Source organism: Hyposmocoma kahamanoa, unplaced genomic scaffold (assembly GCF_003589595.1).
Source record: "Hyposmocoma kahamanoa isolate Upper Pololo Valley unplaced genomic scaffold, ASM358959v1 92985, whole genome shotgun sequence".
Lineage (NCBI taxonomy): Eukaryota > Metazoa > Arthropoda > Insecta > Lepidoptera > Cosmopterigidae > Hyposmocoma > Hyposmocoma kahamanoa.
Window position 1 is genome coordinate 746 of NW_020654809.1, and position 14,942 is coordinate 15,687.

The 14,942-nt window shown below is 34.9% G+C and overlaps 1 protein-coding gene across 1 annotated transcript; it reads left to right on the forward strand.

Annotated features, from left to right (window-relative positions):
• Nucleotides 1-330: 330 nt before the first annotated feature.
• Nucleotides 331-12,708, forward strand: LOC113237020 (the record flags this gene model as incomplete). The annotated part of the gene is made up of 3 exons (XM_026473264.1): nt 331-470; nt 7,077-7,213; nt 12,546-12,708. Coding segments are annotated over 3 exons (440 nt in total), but the record flags the coding sequence as incomplete, so codon positions are not given.
• Between the last annotated feature and the right edge of the window lie 2,234 nt (nt 12,709-14,942).

Below are 14,942 nucleotides of genomic sequence, written 5' to 3' on the forward strand. Positions count from 1 at the left end.
ACACACACACACACACACACACACACACACACACACACACACACACACGCTCCATTTTATTTTGCTTTTAATTTACTGTATAATAAAATCCTAGTACGAACACCAGACTCTCACGAAAGTTCCTTAATGTGTTTTTTACTAATAATCTATTATTTACCATTGTCTTTGTGTGAGTGAATAAAGTTATTATTATTATGAAAAGCCCTTGGGAAAAGTGTGAAGTGCCCTTTAACGTAACTGGGCCAGATAGTGGCGAATTGTGGCCTAAACAATCCCTCAGAGAACAGGCCCGTCATTACAATATTCATTAAAGATATATAATTTCCTCAGGACCTACGTATCGTCTGGCTACACCTCAACGTTGAACTTCACGCCTACAAAGGACGTCCATTTTGGAACCGTCTTTTGTTCTGCGGTTAACGCCGTGGGAAAACAGGAGACGCCATGTTTGTACAAGATTGTGCATGCCGGTAAGTTATTTAGAAAAGGTAATAGGTACTTAAAACCCACCTGGTTATCATGGTAGGGGTATATAAGCCCATTTAATTTAAATTTTTAACTCTAGAAACCAATTCATGATTATCAATTAGGAAAGTGGGCAGTAAGACAACATACGTAGGATGGGAACAGCGAATGTATATTTAGAAAAAAATGAAGTTCAGAGATACTAAGCTAATATTTATTTTTATTGAAAATAATGATGATTTTTTTACCATGATGTTAATCAATTCTTTTTTGAAAATACTCCACTATTTTATTCTTCGATCTGACAGGAGCAATCAGGTTAACTCCAGTTTAGTTTAGTTAATCCAGAACATTCCATCTGCATGTCATTGACTTACTCACCACTCGCTCGAAGCGCTTTGCTTTTTTTGTTATAATGTCAAATGACAGGTAGAACAAGTCGTGCGCCTGGTGGTAAGTAATACGCCTATCTAGTGCCACTCAAAACCTTAAATCGCAAAGATCTGAGAGCACTGACATAAGACATAAGTTGACAAGTCCCCTGTGTCTGTGATTTCATCTGCACCCTTGCCCTTTCAAACTGGAACGCAGTAATACTGCTTGGCGGTAGAAATAGTGGCTCTTTCAATTTAGTAACTTTATACAATTTTATGCATATGTCATAGCAGTTCCGTTGGAAACGTGTAGTAGTGTATATATTGGTCCAAAAGATCCAAACCACGGATTGATGTGGTCTGAGATCCAAAATATAGGACAATACCTCTACCATGAGATAACAGTAACAGTTATCAATACAAAATATTGTTTCTTCTTGTAACCATTAGGAGCACTGTGTAATTTGCTATACAAAATTGTGAGCTAATTTACTCGGTCGCATCTCGTGGTAGAGGCACAGGTTAAAAAAGGAATGTTTTTGGAGTAAATAAGTATCTATGTTTTTTGACAAAAATATCAACCGAAGAACCATCTTTTTTGCTTTCCTATATTGTTTACTTGAGTCATAAGTTTCAAATAATACCGCAGTGTTCTTAGGTTTTTGTCGACGGATATCATGCATTTTTCAGCGGCGAAGACTTGTGAAAGTTAAGGATACTTATTTTTAAGTGTTCTTTCTTGTTATCGTTCCCTAGTGGTTTTATCGGCAAATTGTCAATGTCATGGGCTTATAAACGACTTCAATTTCAAATTGAAGTGCTTTTTCATCTAAATCTCGTAAATAAACACAACGTTTCGGGACTTTTTACAGATTTCATGGTCACCGTTGACTGTAGAGACCATGGGACCTGTAAGAAACCCGGAACGTTCTCCAGTTAATTACTCAGTTTAACGATTTCGTCACAGTACTATTTACTAAAGTCCACTTTTCACAGTAATAAGAATAGTACAAAAGATAGATCAGGTTAAAACGAATTTGAAATATCACGCGGCCAATTCATAGAGAGCGGTCGCACTCGGTTGTTCACTTTCCAAGTATCTCTCACAAAAAGTCCTTTTTTTCAATGCTTGCTAGTTTGTGAAGCATTGACCAACAACTACACATCTTATGTTCATATGGCTGCCGTGCCAATGATCATCATGTCATAATACAGACGCCTGATTAATTCAAATGATGCCAGCGCCACCCTCTCTGCAACCTCACCCAATTTGAGCTGCCAAACTGACGTGGCATTTGTAAACAAAGAAACTATGATCGACACTATGTCGTATAGTTAATATGATATGACTACCAGGACTTGGTTCATTATTTAACGTAAACAATGAACCAAATTCTGGTAGGTACATTACTTTTGAAGTGATATATCGCTCGGGCATAATGTATAGAGACAAATATTTAAAAAGCCTCAAGCAGACAAACATGACAACTGAGATTTACAAAGAGTAAAAACAAAACAAATAAAAAGAACAAAATTAATAAAGTTGTAAATTAGGGTTTTTGCAAAGAGTTTATCGGCAGTCGGCTGATGTGTCAAAGTGAGGTTTGTCAATTTCGTTCTAAACTGTGTGCACGTTTAAACAGAACTAATTAAGAATGACCCAACAATGAAATGACCAGTTTAAAGCGTTTGTCCTCATTCACGGTATCTCCAAAAGTGGTCAATAGATTCCAAGTGACTGGACGAACAATTCGTATCTCTGATTGTAACTGCCATGTAGAGCTTTAGTTCGCAAAGATTCGAGAGACACTGCCACTGCGCCTGTAACCCTGAGACATAAGTTAACAAGTCTCTCTAACTCTTCAAAACCGGAACAGCGACGGCGGCAGAAATAGGTAGGGTAGCAGTATTTGTCTGGGTGAACTCTTTCACAAGGTACTCTATTGCTACTAATCTTCTTTCTGCTACTGCTACTAATTTTCTACTTAAGTTTTGGTAAATCACTATTACCATATATATATAGTTAGTTGCAAAGTTTCCTGTCATAACGCAGCCCTTTGGTAATCTTATTCGGCGAAAAACTAAAGAAGATCAATATCACATGCGGGCAATACAAGGACAATCTATTTTCTCAAACCCAAGGTATTGTTGGGGATACATAACGCATTTATTCGTCAAAGGAAACACAGGTTGTATTGAAGTTGACATGTAAAATAAGTATAGTTTCAGTGTCCGGCCAAATATTATGCATATAAACATATTGAATAGACATTATTATGTATATAATAATATCGAAGATTATAAGACAATGAAGTTTGTGATTAGTTAAGTAAAAATTTAACTAAGAAATACCATAAATAAAAACTATATTGCAACTAAAAAAATTGTACTCTTATAATTGACTCTGAGTCTTTGATGTCACCCCCTAATACGCCAGTGTCCATAGCCGGACAAAAGTAATTCGGCTTTGTAGCTTTTAAAACGGAAAAATCTGACCTAAATCGCCTCGAACATATAATTTCGTAGTATGGATTTCAGATTTGGGAAGCTCACTCCATCCACTCAATTTATCAATTTCAAACCTGTAACTATTGATGATGTTTTACGACAAAATATTATGTAAATGTATTTAGACACATAGAATTTAAGTCTGCTTAAATATTCCTTAAAGATTTATCAACATCATGCCGTCTGCAACGAACAAGATTTTAGGATAAATGAAACAAGATCATACGTCGTTGATGAAGATAATAAATAACAAGGGCCCAGGAATAGAACCCAGCGGGACACTAGACGAGATTGGTACTATTTATTAACGTACGTTTTAGTAACGCATAAACATCAGTGTATACCAACCAGCCTTTCTGTTGTTTTTGCAAGAAGTTTTTCGATACGCGATTTATCACCCTTTTTATCGACAAGTGTGATAAATACAGATTCCAAATTGAGTGGACAGTGGAATACTATCCAGGCACGTTTCGCTATGAATACTAATTGGACCACACGCTTATTCATATTGAAGTTCTTAACACATTCGCGCGAAAGACGAACTATGCCGTCCTGAACATTTGTAAGTACTGTAGAACAACGTATTATCACGACGTTGAAAATTCCTTTATTTCATCGATTTATTCATTTTTTGTAGCAGTAGAGCTCATAGTCAAAGAGTACTGCCATCGTACTATTTCTGCCGCCAAGCGGTAATGTCAGCATTACTGTGTTCCGATTTTGAAGGGTAAGGGTGCTGGTGAAATTACAGGCATATGGGACTTGTCAACTAATGTCACCTGATATTTTATATAAACCTTTGTAAGTACTGTAAAACAACGTATTATAACGACGTTTAAATTCCTTTATTTCATCGAATAACGAAAAAGAACTATTTGGCAATACAAAATCTTAATAGTGACGTCATTGCTCTACTGCATACCAAAATAATGAATCTCTAGCCTTTCTCTAGCGACCCGCAGTATCAAAATTTCACAGGACAAGTAAGCATTACTCACTATTACAATGCCGGTGGAGGGGGGGGTTAAGAGACTAAGGTTTATTGACGTCAGTATCATTATTTGTTACATTTATTTAATACCCTGTAGACATCGAGTATATAACCAGAAATAGAGACGAAATGTCATTTAATTTGTTTAAAAACTATTCTGCCAAATCATTGCTGTGATAACTGCACTCCGATTGGCCAGCCCGAATTCAAAACAATTGACGGATATGTCGTCAATTGTTTCACTTAAAATCGATCAGTTTAATTTGAGCTTGGCTATAATGCAACTAAATTACGTATTTAATATTTAATTACTGATGAAATGTGATTCCGTTTGTTTTGTAATTAGATGTTTTGTTGTTTTTTCCCACACCACCGAATGGAACAGCCTCCATTGTTAGAGATATAATATTTATTACAATAAATACAAAATATTTTTGGAATACCCGGAGACGTACACACAGGTCAGTTGTTAGCGCTGTACTATTTCAGTTTTGTAATTTGTGTGTTGTTATATACTCGATGCCTGTAGAAGAGTCGTTAATAAATGTTTGCATTAATGTATGAGAAAAATATCTGTCACAACGAGCGCGTCAATCGGCAAAAGCGCGAATGTGTTAAGATGTACTTTATTGTTTACTTCAAAGTATTATGAATATTTAGAGATAAAATCGTTTGCAGGAAATGGTATTTCAAATATAAATGCACAATTGCTTTGTGCTGTTGTTTTTTCCTTTCTTTCCGTAAAGGAAAAGGCAAAGGTTTGACTAAATTTAAATTGTAAATTTCAATTCCAAGGATACGTAAATCGACGAATGACAGCACGTCATTTTGCAAGACGCAAGTTCGTTCGGAAACCACCTGCTCAAATCGATTTTTCTTCAGTAACGAAAAAATAGCAATTTGATGTTTTCTTACAGAAGAAGAAAATAAATAAATTGATTTTAGTTATAATACATCGTCATAATAAAAGTTGAAATGTAGTATAGGCAGCAGAAAATATCTACAACAAAAGATTAGATGTTTATTATAGATTTTGAACAAATGTGAACTTTACCTTCATCATCGTCAACTTTCAGAGTGAACTGCATTGACTTACAAATAAATGGACGACGGGTCTAATACATAAACCACGAAAAAAATGTCCCAAGTCAACCTATTTAAACGTAGTGACATGTAAAGGAATATGAAAAAGCTAAAACGTTGAATTTAAATTGTAATGTCATCGCAGTACTGTCTAATTTTGCTTGCTTCGCTGTCAGTCAAACAAACGAAGACTAAAGCGTGAATGACGCTATGCATACGATTTTAACGCCCTATAAGTTCGGACACTTTTTAGCGCGGACCCGACGTCCATATAATTGTAAGTCAATGGTGAACTGACTATGTTTGGAATTCATTCTTCAATCCGTCATTCATAGAGACACTTGAACCTTACGCATATAAATACGCAAGGCAAATTTGTTGGAAAGAGTGTACCTCAGCATTGATCCCATTTAAATTTGAAGAAAATATGCCACCTCTAAGGGCGACAAACTGGTGAACGAATCCAGTTTCGCGCACTTTCCGGTAACCGATTTCAATAAAACTTGGCAAATAGATGTAATTCCACGTACTTTTACGTCGGTTTTGTTTTAATAAAAAAGTTGCTTTATTATTATATTAGTTATTATAAATAGATAGATTGATCATAAAGATAGTTTGAACAACGGAGAAATACCTTTACTTATAGAAAATGACACCAATTAACGCTTCAGGCCCTTTACAAGTCCCAAAAACAAAATATATATACGTGATTAAAAAGAACTCGATAAATACCTTTCAATGCTCAACAGTTAATTTTTTTATTTATCACTAATCTGAGAGGGTAAGGCTTGGAGAGCTGTAATAGAGGTTTAATTGCGTAATACGGTCTCCAGTCTCTCATAAGGTATACGAAATTTAATATTGTTAGTCATTATTTAAATATGATTTTGGTTTATGATAATTTCTAGTGACGGGATATATAAGTCAAAATGGACAGGCGTGTCGCTTACCATCAGGCGCACGACTTGTGAAAAAAGGCCCTGTAATATAAGTTGATAAGTCTTGCATACCAGTAATTTCACTCTTACGTAACCCTTCAAAACTGGAACGCAGTGGTGCTTACATTTCTGCTTGGCGACAGAAATAGGTAAGGTGGCAATACGGCCCTGGATGAATTCTTTCACAAAGAACTCTACTGCTATTTAGGGTTTATTCCTTATTTTGAGACAATAAATAATTTTATTTAATTTAAGTATATTATTTTATAACAATATACTTAAAAACACCAAAAAGGCCACAGGTGTTGTGACTTGTAAGTAAAGTTTCTTTAACTTTAAAATGAAAGAGAGAACAATCTCTCTCTCTCTCGTGCTGGCTTGTTATTTATGATTGGTTCCTTGATGGCCAGACGTGGAATGACAGACGGTGGGTTCGTGTTAATAGAGTTTGGACCATTGTCCTTCACGCTGGTCCAAAGCGGGTTGGCGATTAAACACGTTTTTAAGGCTTGCTTGCTTCTGTCAGTTGTTGCAAATAGATGGGACAGTGGCCTACTAAGGCATTCGTACTCTCTTCATTTAAGTTTGAGTACTATCATTTATTTATTATTTATTTTTTGTAATACTAACACTTTTATGGATCTAGTGTTGACACAAATTAACTTATTTTACATATTTATTTTTTATTTTAATAATTTCGTTTGTTTTTCTGTTCAGGTCGCCCTGCGCCTCTACAAAACTGTTCTATAGCAAACCACAACTCGATCAGCTTACTTGTAGAATGCGTCGAAGGCTTCGACGGGGGACTAACACAGATTTTCGTCATGGAGGTCTTAGAGCTGCCGTCGTTGTTGGTATGAGTTTTCCTTCTTATCTACTCTGGAAATATGTACGTATATATTCTTTATTTAGCAAATAATGTTGTTTTTGGTAATCTAAGCTTAGTTAGCGATTACAACATGTATGTGTAGTCTGTGGTTCAAGTATATTAAACAAATGTACAATGACATCCTCAAACAATACAATATATTTAGAGCACAGGTTCCGAAACTTTATAGTTCACCGGCCATTTAGGCAAGAGTCAACGCTTGCCACCACAAATAATAATCGAAAATACGAATTTTTAATGAACTTAACACAAAATATCACTTGGGAAAAAATGTATATTATGTAGTGTAGTTTATACTGATAAGTCAGGCTATAAACTACCAAGGTTGTCATAGTCTAATTTAGACAAGTAGGGCAACTCTCGCCTCTTCGGCGCATAATGCCTACACTACATTATTTTAATTTTACCTACAGATTGTGAACATAATTTAAAAAATATATATATTTATCATATTCTCGTGCTATATTGAAATAACGTTTGTTAAGTGCAGTGTTACGTATTCAAATTTTAATACCAGGATTGCTGATTCGTATCTCGATTATAGGAGTATCTTATTATTGTGTCACTCTTGTTCAAACCCCCTTAAATACAACAATAAACACGTCTACTCTTTGACCACTTTTTAAACACCGAGCAAACGCTTTAATTCTACATATAACGAAGGCCTGTGTGACCAATGCTATGAGACGTGAGTGCACCGCGAGATGTGCGAGTGTGGGTCCGTATAATGTGCAGGGCGGTACGTCTGTATGGAGTTACCCCACTTGTCTTATTAGACTATGGTAGATAGATAAAACGTTTATTAGGATCTAGAGGCATACACACATAACAGAAAAATATATAATATAATAAAAGGAAAAAAAATCAGCAGAGTTGCAGCACTGCCTGACACCCAGTTACGTATGTGTGGTGTAGCAGTGCAAAAAGGTCATAACCCAGTATCGGTGTTTACTCATGAGTAAACCGCTGATTTTTAGCTATAACCTAGAGGATATCACGGATACGATAACCAGCTAGCTGATCCCATTTCATGTTGTATAAATTAAACAAATAATAATTTCGAAACTAAATAAATAGGAAAGATAATATAAATATAATAGAAGATAATATTTTATATTAGATTTAACTGTATTAATAATGTAATTAAAATTATAAACGGAATTTTTTTGTGAATATTATATGAAAGTTAATTTAATTATAAATAGGTACATCCTGTTGCTATTACACAATGTCATGTAAGCAATTTTCCTCCATCCGAGCAAAGCGCTGTGGAATACCTTTTTTTTTTGAGTGTCTAAAAGAAATGTGTAGTGTATCAGAAATATATAGGCGCATACCATTGACTTACAATTACATATATGGACGTCGGGTCCGCGCTAAAAAGTGTCCGAACTTATAGGGCGTTAAAATCGTATGCAGAGCGTCATTCACGCTTTAGTCTTCGTTTGTTCGTTGACAGCGAAGCAAGCAAAATTAGACAGTACTGCGATGACATTACAATTTAAATTCAACGTTTTAGCTTTTTCATATTCCTTTACATGTCACTATGTTTAAATAGGTTGACTTGGGACATTTTTTTCGTGGTTTTTGTATTAGACCCGTCGTCCATTTATTTGTAAGTCAATGGCGCATACGGACGGCTTTGCTGCTGTGCTTAGAAAGAGATTTCACTTTTTCTTCTTCACTTAGACAGAGTGACTTAGCTAGACAGCATTATAGGTGATATATCTTTCAATTGCGATTCATCCAAAGTACGATATTGGATCTTATTCATTAAGCAGTGCATATTGGATGTTATAATTTGTGGACATAGTGGGTTATCATTACGAAAATGTTAATGCACAGTTGGTGCCCTGAGATACCTGACCTCCTATTCGACCTTTTGGTTCTGAGGGCCTTCTTAAACATTCAATAGAGACGTGTAAACGATACTCGAATATTTTTGGTCGAAATTTGTATTTATTAAAGCCGGAAATAAGTAAAAAGTTTTGTAAAACATCATTTACTAATGACGCAATAAGGTAGTCGGTAAATAAGAAAATACTAACGAGAGTCTATTAGAAGTTCGAAGCTCAATCGATCGAATCGATCGAAGTTCAATGACTCAAGGTTTGGAATTATTTACCGTCTGTGGTACATACAACGCTTTTCATCACATTTGCGAGGAAATAAACATAATGATAATTTATTTCTTCTATGAATAAGTGTCGCTCCACAAAACAATAATTACAGGTTTTGCAAATGGCGGGTTTTTTGTTTTATTTTTTTTTTATAAAACAGATGGCCAGCTATTCTTCCAAAGATAATATTATACAACTCGTACTAAAATATTAGAGGTAAAGTATTAGAGGTAAAATTGCACAAAGCCTTGATGGTAAAGATATAAAACATATAATTTCAAAATACTAAGAATGCTGCAGAATTTGAATTTATAAAATGAATTTAGCAAATGTTTAGTTTTTTTCAGTACGTCAAGCTTTTATGAAATACGATTTTTCGAGCGTTAAAACTTTTTGCTTGATTTTCACGTATAAGAGAAGTACAGTGCAATTAAATTTAAAAAATCCGTAATGTTTAGGGAAAAGCCCATGGGCGTAATTCAGCACATTACAACAGATTTTCCTTGCATGTTATGGCACTTTTAACGAGCAAGTGTGATGAAAATTAATTTATATAAAGTTATATAAACGGCTCACTGGCTAAAGGTTAACTTTGTTTAATACCTTTCTTCACACTGATCTACTCAGAACCAAACAGTCTTTTAGGGGTTTAAGTATCTTAGGGCATCGACTATACATTGGCTATCCAAACTGTTCGTACGTTAATTATAGAGATAGAATAAATAGGGAATAACCTAGGGAATAAGGGAATAACCTTGCTGTATTTCATTAAATCGGGAAAAATACCTTCGTCAACGCACCTATTGAAAGCTACAGCTAAATGTAGCGAAATTAGATCAATAACTGAGTCTATAACTTTAGTTGATATGCACCGGAGATGTTCAGTTTTTTTAATATGCGTTGATTTAAAAGTTTTTATGATGTCTTGTGGATTAACATGACGGAAATTAAATAAACTGCCACAACCGTTAACATTTTCCTTTAGGAGATCTATAGCAAGAGAAGGGGAGGAATTTAATGATTCTCTAGTATTCACAGCAATTTCAGAAAAGAACGATTCAAAAGCTTGGGCTACCTTGTCTTTAGATTTTATTATAATGTCTAATTCTAAAACTATATCTCTATCGTGTTGTTTAACCCTGCCTAACTCTTTATTTATTATGCTCCAAGTAGTTTTAGATTTATTTATTGATTGTCTAATTTTGTCGCTTTGTGAAACTTAACTTTAGCAGCTATACATACTTTTTTAAATATTTTTGAATAATTTCTAACATATTTTATGAAATTGGTATTAGTATTATAAGTTTTAATAGCATATAGCTCATACAAACGAAACCTACTCTTATGAATACCTACTGTTGTCCAGTCGTTGAATTTAGTCTCTCTATGGAAAGTTAATGTTTTCGATTTAAATACATTATCAAATTCATTTTTAATTAAACCAAATATCGTGCTACCCCTACCCCATATACCGGAGTTTCCAAATACTTTAATTGAAACTATGGCCGATATTTTGAAATCTAATGATTCGTTCTGTGGTAATCGGTCTGTAGAGAAATTGATCTACCTTCTTGCTCATTTTACAATTACAAGAAGCCAATTGGCCACTATGGTCTGATCTTAAGCAATTTATTATTGATTTAGACACAACGTCTGTGTTACAAAAGATGTTATCAATACAAGTAGAAGAGGAGGCAGTGATGGGAGTTGGTTCTAAGAAAATATGATATAAATTTAATTGAAATAATTTACAAAGTAAAGATTTTATGAACAAAATACAATCGACAAACTTTTTCTAGCATTCGTATAAATAGAATAAGAAATTGTGGACAGTTTTATTTGTCGTATTGCCAATGCCAATAGGTTTTGATCTAGTTTTATAATTAGATTTTTGATGAGAAAATAATACAAAAAACTTTGCTACAGTTTTAAATTTTTGCACAGAAAACTGTTCGTTCCGTATTTTTAAATGAAATTGAATGATGAAATTCCGATCTTTCCGGGAAATGCCACATCAACGACATTAATCATGATGTCGTATTCCGAGAGAAAGGTCCGTGTACAGTGTTGGTGTACGACAGAACTTTGAGTAGATTACCAATAACGTTTTAAATTAATGGTTTTCGTGTTTGTCATTCCATTTTCGGGGTATAAAGTAAAGGCTGCAAAATATTGGAGTGTAGTATTAAGTTATTACCAAACAACTAGTGATGCGCGAGTTTGGATGTTAGTAATACTTATCATTCGAATGGTCACAATCTTTCGTTTAATTCGAATCCAAGCACACGAATGATTGTGCCTGGATTCCCCTACCATTCGGTCGGATGCACGAGTCGAATGATTATTATGTCGGGACCGCTTGGAACTCTACCATGTCCTTATCAAAATATCCCTATCCCCGTCACATTTACGGTATTTACCATATGTCGGAGAGGGCTAGGTAGACACACTCTATGGAATCTATTGATTAGTGATACTAATTAGTAATGAATTATCATTTAGATCATGCGAATACCAAAATTAATTAAGTTACTACTTATCATTCGAATGATAGGATTAGTAATTACTAACAAGTTAAATATTAAAATCATTCGCAATCACGCGTTGTTACAGAAAACATTTCTACGTCAAGTAAAACCTCCCTCTGAAATGATAAAAAATCATTTTTATTTATAGGAAAACATACTATTTTATAAAGTAAAAAAGTTTCTTTTTTATGATATTACATTTTAATAATTAAATAATATAACGAATAAGTCGTGTATCCGGCGGCGCCCACTAACGGGATGGCTCGGCAGGGACTCTTCGAACATGCAAGCGCACACTAATGCGCGCAAGCCAAAGCATTCCCAAGGCTGCTGAAACATCCGCAAATGATTTGAAATGGCACATAAACGAGAAACGCTCCTCAATTTTGTACAACAATTGCGTTTTGGCTCATAGGACTTCCATATGCGTTTCAATTGTCGTTGAGGAGACCGCGGTAACGAACACAGCAAAAACCAAAGTTTTGAGGTCGGTCTTTAACATAATTTTTTATATAATAGTTATTTAGTGTTTAAAATTTATAGATAAATTTGGGGAATTATGGAATTGTGATTGAAGTAACTCTTGAATACCATAAGAATATGCAGAGACTGATGTACTATTGCTAAAATGTATACATTTGCTTCTTAGGTACGAGCCAACGTGACCTCGAACCACACACCCTCCTTCGAAGTTTACAACCTAGATCGAGGCTCCAGCTATTCCCTCAACTTGTACGCAAGCAATGCCAAAGGAAGAAGCGAGGTGGTCACCCTATATACCGTCGCTTTGAGATCGCCGGACAAGTACATAGGTATGTTTATTATAAAATAAATTGGTCAGGCCAATAGGGTTGGCATAACAGGGCGCGACTTGCACGAGAGCGACTCAGAAGCGCGAGAATAACAGTATGTTAGTATGTTTTTTTTATAATACCAAGCTACGGGACGAAAGTGTGTACCTGGTGGTAAGCGACATGCCTATCCATGACAGTTGCAGTGCCACTCAGAGCTTTTAATCGCAAAGATCTTAGGGGCACTGCTACTGCGCCCGTCCTGAGACATAAGTTGAAAAGTCCCATGTGCCTGAAATTTCACCCTTCGAAACCGGAACACAGTAATGCTTACGTTACTGCTTGGAGGCAGGAACAGGTAAACCTCCGCCTAAATAACTCAACCAGATTGTGGATGTTCTTTTAAAAGGGTTAGGTTTCAAGTATCAAGAATAAACTGGCGTGTATCTTGATGAGAGTGGAGCACACAAAAGAGAATCGGGGAGATGTCCCGTCTCAGCCCACTTCAGACCTGTCTGAAGTGGGCTGAGACGCTGTGTCATAGTATGTACGTTGCATGCCTTGAGCTGGTCAGAGGTTTATGTCCATGCAGTAAGAATATACAAACTTTGCGCTTTCACACACACTTTGTAATTATTACTTTGTAACGGACAGTTGTCAGAAAAAGGTCCCTTGATTTCTTTTATTAGAGAGAGAAAGTAAATACAAAATAAGGAAAAACTCAAATTAAGGTAGGCTAATTTGCATACCAAAACTTTTTAATCTTATAAAATTTTGTTGCATTAATATACACACATCAGAAATGTATAACAACACATCAAACACGTTTTTGCCAATTACTTTTTTTAATGAATTTATTTAGTACCAATGATTTTTCTTGGCTAATTTCATACCTTAAAAATAAATGAATAATTTAATAAATTTATATAGATATTTTAATTTTATTTTAATAGGGTAATCAAATATTTAAAAAAAAAACCTTGATACCTAAACAATTTTGGTGTGTGTTTATTGCTGACTGCACGATGGGTTTTGTTATCTGTTTTGTTTACACACATATCATAAACCCTCCTAAATTGATATTTGAATATAGTTTTCGTTTATTCATTACAAAATTTCTACGTTAATATATTATTACATCATTTTACGTTACTATTTATAATGGCCGTGAATTGTGTATGGCTGTTTATAATCACCTAAACGGGGCAAAGGGAGGAGTTTCTTGCGTTTTCTGAAAGTTGAAACGAAGTTAGTAAAAACTTATGTCTGAGACGCCCTAACTTCGTGAGCTAGTAAAAAAGGGTTCTCGAATTTTCAATTTGTATTGCCGGTAGATATTACGTAGTAAATATACCTAATTATTAACTAGGTAATGATAAAGTTGGACACGCAATTTTAAATATTTTGGTCACTTTATTTAAAGGTACCTGTCAAAATATAATATTTTAAGTGTTTTTAATATATTTTTTAAAGAAATCATCAATATTATTGTAGTTAATGAATTAATGAAAATATATGAACATGTGTAATTATTAGGATTCTATTAATATAATTATAGATAACAGACTTGCGTTAGAATCAATATTATAATAATAATAACGCACACACTAGGCAAACCCTGAGTCGCGGGTGCCATGGACTCACACATACACAACCACAAATTACACCCAAACTTACGAGAGAAATAAATTTAGGCCGTACATACATATTTCTCTCGACCCAGGAATCGAACCTGGGACCTCTGCGTGGCAGTGCGGCATGGTAACCGTTCGGCCACAGAGGCAGTTAAATTTAATAGAATTTTCGCTATGTTGCCGCTCTAGCCACGTAATATTACGAGAAAGTGATGGGTAACCCTGCCACTTCACGCACACATTTGCGCGTGTGCAGATAGCGCCTTGCTGTACGTAGTAGTAGTAAGTAATTAACTTTCGGTCGGTAAGAGTCTACCTTTACACACGCGTTTAAACGCGATGCAAGCGCGCGACTGCACCGACACAAACGCGCGATTGCATAGCTGCTAAAAAGTCACCGTATGTATGTGCACCCACTTAGATCCGAAATAGTAGTTTAAATTCCATTTATTTACTTTTAAACGCAAGCGTTAGAAGCAGAAACCTTGATATTATATTAAGTTTTTAGTTATAAAATAAAGGATTCGTTTATGTTTCGTTTAGTTAGCTGCGTAATTGCGTAATTTGTACATTGTTATAATAAAGGGGAATGTGGGTCAATGCAAACATGTTGATACTTTA